This window comes from Phalangium opilio, unplaced genomic scaffold (genome assembly GCF_054372755.1).
Source record: "Phalangium opilio isolate 3A_F unplaced genomic scaffold, DU_Popi_V2 ptg000013l_1, whole genome shotgun sequence".
Taxonomy (NCBI): Eukaryota; Metazoa; Arthropoda; class Arachnida; order Opiliones; family Phalangiidae; genus Phalangium; species Phalangium opilio.
In genome coordinates, this window is record NW_028324148.1 from 2,945,716 (window position 1) to 2,962,079 (window position 16,364).

At 36.6% G+C, this 16,364-nt stretch overlaps 1 protein-coding gene across 1 annotated transcript; it reads left to right on the forward strand.

Annotated features, from left to right (window-relative positions):
• Positions 1 to 11,942: 11,942 nt before the first annotated feature.
• Positions 11,943 to 13,679, forward strand: LOC149707788 (uncharacterized). Its single transcript, XM_089863796.1, has one exon. The coding sequence runs from the start codon at positions 11,943 to 11,945 to the stop codon at positions 13,677 to 13,679; it is 1,737 nt and encodes a 578-aa protein (XP_089719922.1).
• Positions 13,680 to 16,364: the final 2,685 nt, after the last annotated feature.

Sequence of the window (16,364 nt, forward strand, 5' to 3'; positions counted from 1 at the left end):
TTTCTCGACCATTTTTTGAAGAAGTTTGATACGTCTGAAAATGGTTTTAAATGAAAGGTTCAACATTTTTTGATGCCTTCCGAGGTTTTATTGAAAACAATTAATATTAAGTATTACTTTTTGTACTTTTAAGTACATAATTAAACTTACGACCTTTTATTCTGTTGGACTTACGTGGTTTCATCCTGGCTAAAATCATAGAGAAACGTACTGTTGGACTTACGCTGTTTTACCGCTAATAGAGTGAAGTGTTTTGTTTAGACAACGCTTCGTCCGCTCTGCCTATATGCTCGAGCTTAAGGCGAATTTTTTCACTTTTCATATAAAAGAAGGGGTTAATTAGTCCTATTTTTATTTTATTCTCAAAGTTAAACTTTATTATAATTTAATGCAAAAGAATTTAAAGTTGGGATTTAGCCGATAATTTTTAAATTCACTTATTTAACTAAGCCCCGGTCGGTAGGATTTTACTTTACCTAACTAACTCAACCAACACTTGATTCTGACTAATTAGGCCACGGGGAGTGCGAAAAAAATAGTGAAAAAATTCTAAACCCGCCGCAAATTGGTCAAAATTTTTTTGGAAAATTTGAAAATTGCATGTACTTGCCGCCATTAAGACCGCTACGCGCCTAAACGCATTCTGCCCTCGATCTTGAAAAACTACCCGGGGGGGGGGGGGTAAATATAATAACAAGGACTCGCGACGGAAATCGCGGAGCACACACTGCGGAAATATAGCTATGAAATTTTTAACACCCGCTGAAACATTTACAATTCTCATACCAGGATAGAAAAATATTTGAAGCAAGCTCCAATTTTAAAAATAAACAACGATATTTTGCTAAATTGCGTAGATTATTTCGGAACTAAATGAAGATAAACAATAATATTTTGGAAAAGGCGTAACATTATTTGGGAAATAAAGGAAGATAAAACACAATATTTTGGAAAATGTATAACATTATTTGGGAAGTAAATGAAGATAAACCACAATATTTTGGAAAAGGCGTAACATTATTTGGGAAATAAATGAAGATAAACAACAATATTTTGGAAAAGGCGTAACATTATTTGGGATGATAAACAACATATTTTGGAAAGGCGGTCACTTATTTAAAAAATTATATAAAATTTCCTTAAAATGTGGCACTTAGCGTTACCCAAGAAACACCACTTGGAGGTGGCCACACGTCGTTTCTCCTGGGTAGTTTTGTTTAGGCAGGTCCCCTTGCCTACTGCCGTTTATATTTACTGTAATTCCAGCAAATCTCTTAAAAAAGCCAGTACTCAAGAATGAAAGATACCAATCCAAAACAAAATAATTTAACTTAATTAAGGCGACTGAATTCGAGAGCCAAAATATCTAATGGACCCATCTAGCTGAGGTAATTGTAGACTAGAGACCAATTGGCCGTGTTGCGTTCGTTTTAAGGTGTTTCACCTGGTGCCATCGGCCAACGATAGCCTTTAATTGGGTAATTTTTTAAATGAAATAAATTTTTGTTGTTTAAAGTAGATTAATGCAAACTACGCACAAGGGTTCGTTCCCTGGTTTCTCGACTGGTGCCATCAGCCAGCGATAACCGCTATGAAGATAATTTTTTGGTTTAAATTGCTTGTAAATAAATGATAGATTCAATCACATTATCACTACACCCTGTCACCAAATCAACCAACATTTTTAATTCAGGTCCTTCCAATCATTTGTACTAGGTAACAATTGAATTATTAATTATTTTGTGCTAATTTTAACGTTAGCTAAGAAAACAATATACAATGGCTAGTTTGCCAACGATAAACTCTACAGAGATTATATCTGGTTCAACCGGCCAACGATAACCACTGCGTAGATCATTTTGTTTGTTTAAATTAGTGGTAAAATAATTGATAGCTTAAATCACACGATCACTAAACCCTGTCAACAAACCAACCAATATTTTTTATTCCGGCTCTTGCAATCATTTTTATTAGGTAACAGCTACGTTTTTAATTACTATTTATTAATGCCATCAGCCAACGATAACCGCTATTTAGAAAAAACTTTTTTGTTTAAATTAGATACATTTTTGATGTTTAAAGTAGATTAATTCAAACTACGCAGAAGGGTTCATTCACTGGTTTCTAGATTGGTGCCACCAGCCAATGGTAACCGCTACGAAGATAAGTTTTTGTTTATATTGCTGGTAAAATAAATGATAGATTCAATCATAGTATCACTAATTTCTGTCATCAAATCAAAATTTTTAATTCAGCCTCTTCCAATAATTTTTGTTAAGTATCAACTAAATTTTTAATCATGTATTTAGTGCTTATTCTAATGTTACCTAAGAAAAAATAAACAAAGGCCAGATAATTTTTAGTGCATATTTCAAAATTACCTAAGAAAACAATAAACAATGGCCAGTTTTTTCCAAGATTATTAGTATGTATTCATGTCAAAACTAACTTTATCAAAAGCACGAAATTACAAATTAAAGGATGTACAGTGTGTTCGAGGGGGTAACCATTAGCGTTTTCAACGTACACCATACTAAATATTACTCGGTACTACGAATATATTACGAAATTCTTGGTAATACAAATAATACACGATACTACGAATATACTTCCAGATATTACCCGATAATTCCTCATACTACGAATTTACTTCTAAATATTACGCGATATTTCCAAATATTACGAAAAATTCAAAATATTACTGGATATTTCGAAATTACACAATTTATGGAATATTCTCCCAACTTCAAATATTACACTATACTACGAATATACTTACTTTTTCAACCCGTTATTTCCAATATTACACCAGCTCTGAAGACTGAAGGTTCTCAAAAACGTAATTCACTGAGTTATAGTTCTCTAGATAATTCTGAACCACGCGTTATTACAATTTACCTTAAAAGTTCAAATACCTCATGTGATATTCATTACTAGATATGTGAAATTACCGAATTTTTTAAAAACGGTAATTTACCGATAAATTACCGATTGAAATTTTGGGAAAACAAAAGCTACCACTCAATTGGTAATTTTTGGTAATTTATATTTTCCCGGCCTACAATCCGTTACTTTAAGCAACGTTTAATTGTGAGCACTATCTTGACTGCTTTACACGTATTTGCCAAAGCGGCAGCAGTGGCCTCTCTAATCTGATCTCTAACTAAAGATTTATTAAAAGACTAATTTCTAGCGCAACTTTGTAAGTTCTGACTAGCGAATAGCGTCTGGTGAGTCATTTTGGAAGTAAACACAGAAATAATTGATCATTTAAGTGTAAAATGAACATTTAATGCGTTATAAAAATGCTTGGTGATTTACCGCCGTTATTTACCAGTAAATTGCCATTGTAAAATTGCGGTAAGATATAAAACGGTAATTTACTCCGTATTTGGTAAATTACTGGTAATATACGGACGGCACATTACCGACTCACATCTCTATGAGTTACACTTACTAGTTGCAATATTTCGATATTATAGTACTTCCATCTAATACGTACTATCTTGTTTAACCTTTTTTATGGTATTGTAGAATATAACTTTGTTTTTGGGTAGAAAAACTGATGGTTCGTCGATCGTGTTTGCATGGAAATTTTGGCTTTTTTCTAATTACAGCCAAGTTATATTCAAGAGTTATGTGAGTTGAATCGTATTTTAATAATACCTAGTTATTAACTTGAAAAACCAACCCTTAAGCTACCGTGCTCCATATTTAGGTTTAGATTGAGGTTGTGATTAGATTAGCCGTTAATATTAACCCTGATGAGGTTTAGGTTAGAGCTTGCCTAAGATCTGATCACAAAATCTATTCGAACGATAGTATAGATTCTCGATGAACTCATGGAAGCAATGCTACTTTTTTGTCCGAAAAACTCGCAAAAACTAGTGTCATGGCTTAGTCAAGAGGACCGAAATAAACCGAGACTAAAATTACAAGCCTTTAACACGTATAGATAATGGAGATGGGCCGATACCAGTTTTAACCGACACCGATATCTTTCGATACTTGGGAAACCGATACGTACCGATACCGATATTTTACCCGATTCTTCGAATAGACCGATATTAAACCGATACCGATATCAATAAGAAAATAGATGCTATAATATAGATTGTAGAGATGGGCCGATGCCGATCCCATATCGGTATCGTTACCGATATTTGACTTTAAGCGATATATCGGTATCAGTTAAAAATGAACCAACATTTTTCTTTAAAAAATATCGGGTAGAAATATAGGTTCATTTTTAAGCGATACCGATATATCGGTTAAAGTCAAATATCGTTACCGATACCGATATAGGATCGGTATCGGCCCGTCTCTAATAGATAATAGACAGATTAAGTAAAGGGCGAAAATACGTCTGTAAGCTCAAGCTCACTTTATGTAATTGTTGGTAATAGCATAAGTCTGTTATTTAAGGTCCCCATAAGTCAGAAACAAAGTCAATTTAAGTCAAGAGCAAATGCCCCTAGTGAAGGAAGCAAGTAAGGAAATTTCATCGCCCCCTGTCGGACTCTGGAGGTATCACAAAGTGGAGCTGACGTAATCGAATTTCGTATTGCGCATGTCTTAGTCTTAAAGATTGAATCGTAGGCAGGTTTAAAAATGGCGGCGGCCAGGAATGGAGCTGGGAGGTATTAGCCTAAACTAAAGTAGTATTTAAATGAAGAAGTGCATTTAATTATCACATAAAGAGGTAGAATGTATCAAGGTTAGTAGAATACAATTTGCACGAAAAGTATCTAGTGCTACTATTAGATTAACTTCTTAACACCGTTAAAGATGTTCAATCTGAAGTTAAGCCTTGCCATTTAAAGTCTTATCAAGAAAAACTGCCAGATCCATTACTTCAGTCAGTTAACTGAAAGTGTAGCCTGTTTTCATCTTGTAGCTTAACTTAATCCTCCACCTAAAGATGACAATGACCGCTTTTATTTGTCTCTGCCATTATATTTAAAGTATGTGACATGATTTTACCAAATAAACAGCAATGTAAACGGTACCCGCCGCCGTGAAAAAGTTGAAAGTCCTGTCCTAACTTCCGGTATAACCAAACAGCCTAGGAATTATAGATGGCACTTTTATCGTACCCGCGAAATTTTCAAAATGTTAATACGAGTAAAATGCCGGTAGTATAGGACCTAATTGGGGACTCATACTTATGGGGACCTTACATAATAGACTTATGGTAATAGAGATATGATTTCGTATTCGTATCTTTATTACGTCAAGCGAGCTTAAGCTTATAGTGATGTTAAATATCACAGGAATTAATGATCATGTGCGCCCGAACATAAAATTAGGAATCAAGCATCTTGCTTAGCCTCTCTTTTTAAAGCATCCCTTTACCAGTATATGTAGCGTTTAAAGTGTAGGTGGAAAAGGGGTGAAACTCCCCAACTAAACGTCAGATCACAGCTTATGCCAATCGAAAACCTTGCCTTGCCACTCTCCTACTCTGTAAAGCTATATGCTCGGTATCTACCGTGAGAAAGTTCGGGAATTTAGATAAAATCCGAGATACTCTGTTTCCCACCGTTATAATATGGGATGGAAACATAAAATTCTGCGAGACCTCGATTTTATAAAATATTACACTAAGATTCTTAATATTCGTAACGATTCGCGAAATACTTCGAATATTTACATCATACTCTTCATATTCTCAGTATTCTCTTCGTATTACATGTATTACACTTAATACACCATACTTTGCAATATTTCAATATTTCGAATATACTTCACATTATCTTTCGATAATTTTTAATACTTTAAATATTACAAAACCAAATGTACACCTACTTCACGTAGTGGCTACCCCCTCGAGTGTGTTAATTAATATAAAATTTGGATAAATATGTAAGACACTATCATTGTTAAATATCTGAAAAGAGGAAAAAAAGGTTGAAATAAATTTTTTATTTTTAAATTTAAAATACAAATTTGGTTCAAAAAAAAACCCAGCACCAGAAGCCTGTCTTATAAAATGATCACAAGATGATTCGTTCAAAATGTCTAGAATTAAGTCGCAATCGCATGGAAGTAATAAATATTTCACCTAAGTCAGCTGACTTGGCCAGGCAGGGCATAGCCCCCACTTTCCATGCTTACGGACGCTGCTCTGCATCTTGCGTCGAGTTACGCGTGATCGAGTGGGCTATGGTCAGGGTAAACAAATACGGGGCTGCCAGGCTGTCTCTTACACAACAATGATGGCCATTCTCCTTTATAAGAAATGCTTCCTTGTCCAGCGTGGGAAATAAGGCGGTGGCACAGGGCAAATGACCAGTTTAAAAATTAAACCGAAGGGGGTCAGGGGACCACGGGACCACTAAGAAAATTCAAGGGTAACCAGAGTTAAATATTTTAATACTCAAAGCCAGGGGATAAAGAAAGGTCAAAATACTTTTAGTATGGAAATTTGATGTTTTAAGTCATAAATTAATATCATTGGTGAAAACTGATTAACTGGTATACCTGAAAGCATTAGTAACTAACTAGCAATATTAGGTCCGTTATGCTTACGCTCTCCTTTATTTATGTTTCTGCTTAGTGCAGATTTTAAAAATCCAACAGTTTCTTAACAATCTTAATTAAAATGAAGACTGAAGGAACAGATATTAATAAAAAAATGTCTTAGTGGACAAAGACTAGAAAAAGTAAATGATAAGAGAACAAAATGGAATAACCGAAGTAACAGATATTAGATTTTTTCCGTTTAAATACATGATTATAAAACATCAATTATTTAAAAAAAATACCTATCTTCGTTTTTTCACCAAAATTACATTTGCAGAAAACTTTTGTATCATGAAATTTTTAATTCTTTTCAAAACGGTTCGTGTCAAAGCTTCACTATAGAACAGATACAAGCGACATCGTTTATATTTACAGCTAGATTTCAAGTGTAGTCCATGATAGAAACAGTTCCTAGTTAGTGATATTTAAAAGGATTGCAGCTTTTAATACTGGAAACTAAGCCCAATAGTGAAATAAATACGCAACCCACCATTTGTCGGTGTCCATTTACGTGTTTCGTGTTATACGTTTGCTCTACAATGTGTTCCTCATAAATAGCAAGTCGAAGTCATACCAAACTAATTTCATCACAACTTTTAAAACAGTTCTCACGCACTCAATAATATACCAAAGGTTTGTTGGTAATAATATCTTTTATCTAAATTTTAATGATTGATTTATAAAACATTTTAAATCGTAGACCCAAAAAATGGGACCCAATCGAATCGTTGTCGTATAAATGCAGGCGCAAAACCAAAGCACCCTAAAGCGACGTTTAAAATGTCAATCATGATGAAAGATAAAATTTCATTCTTCGGTTGCATTTAGTCGGTTTAAACAACGTTTTCTCTTATAGTTCGAAAAGAGAAACCATAAAAAATAAACCATATCCATACTTGGAGATTTATTCTAATACTTTTCATTTGAAAACTGTTAATACCAAAAAGCATATATAATCTGTCTTTCAAAAACATTGCAAATGCAATTTTGGTGAAAAAAACGAAGATGAGTATTTTTTCAAATAATTGATGTTTTATAATCATGTCTTTAAACCGAAAAAATTTAATATCTGTTACTTCCGGTCATTCCATTTTGTTCTCTTATCATTTACTTTTTCTAGTCTTTGTCCACTAAGACATTTTTTATTAATGAACTTTGGTGTTATTGATGAAAAAAGGGTGTACTTATTATTCTATTATATTTATTTATTTGTTTATTTCCTGATAAACCTTCATATCGATTTAAGCCGTGCATTGGGCTATTTAGTCGTAAACAAATTTTGGGGGAATGTATCCTGTGGTTGGGGGAATTTGTCCCGAGGTTGGGCTATTTTGTCATAGACATCCATTCGGGGGATACTGTCCGGGGATTTTGTCCCATATGACTGAGGATTATGTCCTAGATTCAGAATAAACTACTTTTCAACGGAAAATAAGGAAATTAATTTGGGCTGTGAGTAACCATTTATGAAATTTCTCAGCTAAATATCAGACAGACTACTTAAAAATATTTCAATTTGACAATCTTGGATCGTGTTTGTGAATTTCTAGGGTAGCCCGAGTATAAGCTTTTTAGCTAAATATCAAACGAAAGACTGCCCAGGTAGCAAAAACCCGTGATTTACACGTCTAAAAGCGGTGTACGGTAAACCTGATTATGATCGTGTAAAACACCCATACCATGTCACCTCTAAACACCATCTTATTCACGTTAACCAACAGTGAAGATCACGTTGTTTTTATAAAATATGTAAACAATATTTACACTCAAAATTACCGTGCAAATAATGTGAGGTAATTAAGTGTTCATAGCGTGCAATTTACGTGGGTAGCACGTGTACCCAACGTTTCTCAGGTACCCAAAACCCGTGATTTACACGTCTAAAAGCGGTGTACGGTAAACCTAATTATAAACGTGTAAAACACCCATACCATGTCACCTCTAAACACCATCTTATTCACGTTAACCAACTGTGAAGATCACGTTGTTTTTATAAAATATGTAAACAATATTTGCACTCAAAATTTACATGCTAATAATGTAAGGTAGTTAAGTGTTCGTAACGTGCAATTTATGTGGATAGCACGTGTACCCAACGACTCTCAGGTGCCCAAAACCCGTGATTTACACGTCTAAAAGCGGTGTACGGTAAACCTATTTATGAACGTGTAAAACACCCATACATGTCACCTCTAAGCACCGTCTTATTCACGTTAACCAACAGTGAAGATCACGTTAACCAACAGTGAAGATCACGTTGTTGTTACTAAATATGTGAACAATATTTGCACTAAAATACATGGGAAAATAGTATAAGGTAATTTAGTGTTCGTTACGTGCAATTTAGGTGGGTAGCACGAGTAATAAACGTCTACTTGTGGTGAACACCACGTCAAAATATATATAGGGTTCCTTATATATCACGTGATAGCAGCCTGTGATATTTGGTTATTCTACAATCAACAGTTGTTTTCAATTAAAAACGTGAGCTACGTTTGTATTTTCAGTTAAATAAAAATGAACTTTTTGGTGTGACAAATCAGTTTTATTTATATCTATTAATAGGTGTTATTCAAAATCGATTGACAATTTAACATTTCGACTATTCGATAGTTTCATTACTGTTTCCGGCCTTTTTCCTATCAGCGTCCTTCTTTATTCTTCCTGCAGACTGTTTCAACCATTCTTTTATATATTCCTCGATTTTATTTTCAGGTTCAGCTTTAAAAATATTGTTGTACCTAACAGCAGCTATATAATATAAACAATATATTCAATTACGCTCTTACTTGTAATGTTCAGGCAACAACAATTTACTCATTTCAAACGTACCCATTGTTATTTCATGAAGTTTCATCTTTTTGAAAGAACGTTTAGATATTCCCGCCCAACTAATTTTGTCACTGACGATATCCGTTAATAGTGATGTTAATCTCCTAAATTTTTTCCACCTATCCCTCCGAGATAAGACACCTCAAAAAATGGAAGACATTTTAATGACCCATGAATTAACCGACATTTTCTATAAAATATTTAAGCTATATTTCATAGTAAACATTAAATTATAATCGCATTATACTTTAACTGAAGAATTTAAACGTAAACCCCTTAACAAAGCCGCTTTATTTTCTTTCAAGTTTAAAAAATTAAGAAAATCACTTCAGGGATTTTCTATTTATACTCAATCCGAAAGCGATTCGTATAAAAGATAGTGTTTCGAAATCAAAATACTATAAGACTAACTCCAATTCTGCGAGATCAGATAGTTTAATCCGATACTACACAAAGTACAGAGAGGCCAAGAAAAGATCTCCAGGATTTCGGTGTAAGAAACCTCGCCAAGAAGCTCTTGCCAAAAAATTGCTCGATATTGCAGTTGGCAATGTAGCCGCACCTGCGAAGAGATATGCACCGGAAGTAGTAAGAATTCAAATTGAAGCTAACCTATTGTCTGCACAAGCCTTGAAAATAAAAACAGTTTTATATGCCAAACTAAAACTTCAAGCCACTGCTTTTGGTAAAAAATGCAAAGACATTCTGAAAAAACTAGGCGATCAACAATTAAGTTCTGAAACATTGTTGCAAGCTTTTGGGGGTAAAAGGCTTCACTGTTCCAGCTGCGAACCCTATTTTCTGGCAGTTACGTACAACACCTTCAACGAAAGTGACAAACCTCTCATGTTAAATGACGAAGGTGTTGCAACTAACGTTTTTAATGTTGATCGTAGAAACGTAATCACTGATATGCACCAAAATGAACAGATAACACTGTCAAAAAATGAGACAACAGAGTCAAGACAGAGAAAAATTAATAAGCCGGGAGTGTTTTGGGAATGCGCAATGAATTGTAACATTCGAGAAAACTCTCTAGAAAGATTGGCTGACATCCTACTAACCTTTTCGTCATGCAAAGAGTGCACTTTAACTGAATTTTACTCGAACATTGACGAATGCGCGCTAAGGGACTTAGATCCGCCCGCAAATCCGTTCGTACAGTACCGAACAGAAGATCCGACTTTCGAATTGATGGTACAATGGCGTCATCCAAAAACTAGAGGCCATAGTCTAGCTTGCTTGGAGAACAACAGGTGTATTAGTATATTAAGGCTTCTCAGGGAATTGGCACCCCATTTTACGGCCATGAGAACCCTAGTAAGAACAGTTTACAAATTAAAAGCGCTCGCTCAAGAGCATAGAGCCATTACTAATGCCATTGAAAAGGCTGATATGAACGAATTAAGAACTACTGTTCATAGACTACAAACGGAGTTGGTTCGAAAAAGAACTAAAACACCAACAAATATTCCAGAAAACGTTGCGAGCCTTACCGAAACGCTAATACGCCCAACACTTGACGAGGAAGAACTGCGCAAAACTTATCAAAAGCAGTTCACTCATTGCTTCAGAGAGATGAACGAATTTCACGATACACCTTGCGATTGTTGTGAGATACTGTACCAATCTAAAAATCTCACTACTCTCAAAAAACTGGCTTCGAAACGTGAGATAGATAGCAACCAAGCATTCAATACGTTAATACAACGCCCACATTGCCCAGATTTTGATTACCGAGCTGACCTTAACCTGTGTGACTGTTGTTCGAAAAGCCTGCTCGCCGAGAAAATTCCGGCAAGATGTTTTTTGAATGGGCTCGAAGTAGATCCGGTACCCAAGGAAATTTCTGATTTGAATATTTTTGAGAAAATGTTAATTCAAAAGGCTAAAGCTTTTCAAACAGTTGTTCGTTTGGGGACGCAAATAAAAACTTTCAATCACACTGGTCTTACTCGAGCTATTAAAGGGACAGTTCTCTATTTACCATTGCCATTGCAGAGCAATACAGATATGATTCCTAAAGAACTGCCCAAAAATCACGAGTTACACATTATTGTAAATGGGTTGCCAACTAAAAGCAAGTTAGTCTGGCAGTCGTTGGTTCGCCTAGACAAAGTCCGCGACTCATTAGTTAAACTGAAAGAAATCAACCATTTGTACGCTCAACTCGATGTGGAGCAATTCAATAATGAATACGTTTGCGGGCCAGTCGATGATGAAAATTTACGAATTTCAACACAGCCAGATGCGTTGTTAGAGAAGATGACTAAATCACAAGAACACGAAATGTACGATCACTTTTCGATTCATCCTATCAATGGAAAGAATCCTTCAGATATTCTCGACACTTTTAAAATAAAGAAGGTTGAAGGAGAACCCTTAAGTCATTTTGAAAAAATCTGGATTATCTTTGTTTTCCTGATTTATTTCCAACAGGAAAATTTGGCCGCTTCGCTGAGCGCCCGTTCGGTCCTCTCAGAGACGCGGATTTTCGAATATCCCGTATAAGAAACAAAAATAGGAGATTTTCTTTGAACGAACAATATTTGTTTCACACGTTTTCCGAGAGTGAAATTAAAGCTATGTCTAGCGCCATCAACTACATGTTGAGAATGTGCAATTCAAAAAGGATGTCAGTAAATTCTTTGATCGATAAAGTTGACACTAGAGACTTTGAACTCGAAACTGCCTTGTCCTCTTTTATGCGTAGCATGAGGGGTACACAAGATTATTGGTACAAACGAACTTCCGAGTTAAACACAATGCGTCAGGATTTTGGATCGCCGACTTGGTTCGTCACATTATCTTGTGCTGAATACGATTGGATCCCCTTGCTTGATCATTTGAAGCAATACCAAAATTCAAGCAAGAGTGTTGCTGAATTGTGCAGCAATGATCCCGTGGCGGTCAGCTTACATTATCATAATCGCATACACTCGATTTTGAGAAACTTAATTTTAACAAAAGACAATCCGGTTCTCGGACCTGTAGAGCGCTATTTCTGGAGAGTAGAATACCAGGCAAGAGGCGCTCCTCATGTTCACATGGTACTGTGGATTAAAAACGCACCTCAGATAGGTGTTTCCACTAAGGAAGAAATTTTAGCTTTCATCGCTAAATACGCTACTTGCTCTCTTCCCGATAAGATCACGAGTCCTACATTGACCGAATACGTGCAAAAATATCAAAGTCCCAAGTGCAACCCTTCTTGTCAAAGGAAAGGCAAATGGGGCAAAAAATCATCCACCAAATGTCGGTTTAAGTTCCCCAGAGCTGCTACAACCCACGCTCAACTGCACGACGTTCAGGCGACAGTTAAACAACATGTGGCGGCCAAAAGTGGTCGCCTATACGAGCTTCCGAGAAAGGAAACCGAAGTATTTATCAACGACTATAATCCAGCATTACTTTTGGCTCTGCAAGCTAATATGGACATACAATTTATAGCTGACAAAGATAGCGCTCTCGCCACTTACGTTACTGGTTATATTTCCAAAAAGGAAAAGTCTAACGATGACGAGCTCTGGAACGAATTGGCTGGAAAAGATCTGCACACCCGGTTGTGGTCTTTTGGTCTTAAAAGACTGACCCATAGAGAGTGTGGCGCGTACGAAATTGTTGATCGCATTTTGGGCCATCACTTATACGGAAAATCAGAGTCGATGGTGTACGTTAACACCTTCAAAAAAGATAGCCGTAAAAGGTTGTTGAAACCTTTCAAAGATTTGAAACGTTTGAGGGAAGTGGACCCTGAAAACGATGATATTTTTGCCGTTCAGTTGGTCGATGACGTCTATCCAAATAGACCAGATGAACTGGACAATGAATCTTTATACGAATTTGCTAGGTTCTATTACCGACAACCGCTGAAAGGCGAAGCACCGGAAAATGCATTGGTTTTGAAAAATCAAAAAGGGATCCTAAAAAGAAGGGTCAAACCTTATCTTATTCAGTTTCCAAACCACAACCCCTTGAAAAGCGATGAGGAGCGAGAAAATTACTGCCGCAGTTTGCTCGTGCTTTTCTTGCCTTGGCGAGACGAAAATACCATATTGAAATTCCACTCAACCTACACGGAGGCGTTCGAGAGCGAGTTGCCTCGCTTGGAACGAATGAAAGCATACCACGAAAATCTTATGGTCTTAAAAGGGGCCCAAGAAAAGCTTAAGAAACTCCAAAAAGACCAATCCGATAAAGAGGCGGCTCGGGTACTTAATAATAATAATGTGAATGAAGTTCTTCACGATGTCGAAAATGCTTTCAATGCCAAGAAATCGAAGAAGAGGAGATTTTCATGGCTGATATTGATACATTTATAGCTGGCAATAACGCCGAAAGTAATTCACTCAACCAACAAATCGCTTTGTTGTACCCATGTCAAGATAAAATATTTCGCAAAGTCCAAAGTCATTTCTCGTGTAGAAGGGGAGAAGAAAAACCACTTTGTATGTTTGTTAGTGGGTTCGGAGGCACAGGGAAGAGTTTCCTAATAAAAACAATTAGAAATTTGGTTATCACTAACTTCTCTGATCTTCGAAGCGTGGCCATGGTAGCGCCCACTGGTTTGGCAGCCTATAATATAGGTGGTCTAACTGTGCACAAACTTTTGACAATGCCCATTGAACACGGAAAAACAGCGAAGTACCAAAAACTTAGTGCGGATAGTTTATTAGCCATGAGGCGAACATTGGGAAAATTGAAATTACTCGTCATTGACGAAGTATCCATGGTCAGTTCCTTGCTTTTAGCCTACATTCATTTGAGACTCGCCGAAATTATGGCTAATGAGGATTTGTTCGGTGGAGTTTCCGTTCTGGCCTTCGGCGATCTCTTGCAATTGCAGCCAGTGAAGGGTGACCCTCCATTTTGTAATCTAAGTCACATGGAAGCCAGTCTCAAAATCGGATCAGTTGCAGGCGAAAATATCTGGCGAAACTATTTCGAATATGACGAGTTGACCATCAACAAACGGCAGAAGGACGACAAAACATACGGCGATTTGCTCTCCCGAGTCAGAGTTGGTGAAGTAACAGAAAGTGATGAAAAGTTGTTGCGATCTAGAATTATTGACAATCCAGACAACCCCGAAAATATCGCGGAATACTACTCAAAACTGGTTAGAGAAGGGCAGAGCCCTGTTTGCTTGTTTCCAACAAATGACCTTTGCTCGAAAATGAACTCTATCATGCTGCAAAAATGCGACTTTCCAATCATTGAACTGCAGTGTGTAGATGAAATTGCTGACAGGGTGCAATGGAATAAAACCATTAGAGACCAACTCAAGAAACTAGAACAAAAGACCTCTGACACCGCTGGTCTTGAAGCGAAACTAAGACTTTGCGTCGGTGCCAGAGTTATGCTTCGACGAAATCTCTCATTGGAGAATGGTCTAGTCAATGGAGCCATGGGAATCATGAAGGAATTGCGCAAAGATGATTCCGGCAAAGTTAAAGTGTTGGAAATTTTATGCGACGGTCAATCTCAATCGTACTCCATAGAAAGAGTCAGTGCCAAATTTGAACTCCTGAAAAACGTTTACGTCAAACGTAGACAATTTCCCATTGTTCTGGCCTACGGAATTACTATTCACAAAAGTCAAGGCATGAGCTTGAAATGCGCCATAATGGACCTTGGACCAAAATGTTTTCAAAGTGGCATGGCTTATGTTGCTCTTTCTAGAGTCACGACGTTAGATGGAGTTCACCTTTTGCGATTCGAGCCCAACAAAGTTTACGCTGCTTCCAAAGCTATTGGCGAGTACAATAGGCTCAGAGCAGCGTACAGGAATGATCTTCCTAAACTAAAAGTAATTCCTAGGAAACCATCTAGCACAAAAATGACAAAGAATGTTCGCGCCACTCTGGCCATTGACAGTGTACTTCCTGAAAATACTGGCGTAGCGATTTTCGGAAACTGGAATACAAACCCGAGCAATGTTATTCCTATTAAAGGTCTGGCTAACGAAGGCAACACCTGTTACGCAAATGCCTCGTTGCAAACTCTTTTGGCTATTCCTGAGTTTGGACAATATATCCAAAATAAAGTTATTGGTACGGGGCAGACAACATTAGCGCTGCAAAATTTGCTATTGCAACTGGAGAGCCTAAAGTGCGAGAACATTCAATCAACACAAAGTGTTCGTCTATGCCTCCACCAGAGATTTTGGGGAAATGAAGTGCAGCAAGACTCTGCCGAATTCATGAATGACCTTCTACATCTTCTTGAAATGGAAAACGTAGGATTCGAAAATTGTCTTTCTCATGAAATTGAAGAACAACGAAGGTGTGCGAAATGTGCTTTAACCCATCCCGAAAGGCAGACGTCTTCAATCCTGGTACAGAATACCTCGTACGTGATTAACATGCCAACTGACCCTGTCTCTAAAGTTCACGGAATAGAATTCTCCGAACTTTTTGATAAATGGCAAAAATTTGAATCACGTTGCGTTCACTGTGGTCATCAAGAAATGGAATCTCGAAGTGTTTTACGATCTGTAAACAAGTACCTTTTATTAAATTTAGCGAGGTTCCAATTCGTTCCCTCTGCTGTACGGAACCAACCAGGTGTGGCAATTAAACTCACGTACCCGATTATAAATTTTGTCAACGCCAATAGAGTAATATTGAGGGAACTATTTATCGCGTATGTGATTCGGTTTAGTAACCTTGCTCCAAATGTTGCGATGTTGATAACTGGGTTCTAGAAACAGACCTACCCTAAGATATTTTGTTAAGCAAGGATTTGCGTTTAATGTCATGATTGATTCCTCTCTCATTAAAACAAAAATATTGAATATTGATTTAAAATAGCATTTTCATAAAATGCGTAGATGCAGCATCGATTTCCAAGTGTTCGTGGTCGAGGATCCCAACGCTCAAACCGAGGGGATAGACGCGGCCATAAACCTTACTACAGACAAGGTCGCTACTAATTCAAAAAAAAATATTTGATTTTTTATTTCCGAAAATTTTCCCTTTAAATACCTACATTTTGTTTTACTTTAA

Bases quoted from the DNA above. Each gene is read 5' to 3' on its own strand.
- LOC149707788 (XM_089863796.1), top strand. From the start codon at position 11,943: ATGTCTAGCGCCATCAACTACATGTTGAGAATGTGCAATTCAAAAAGG.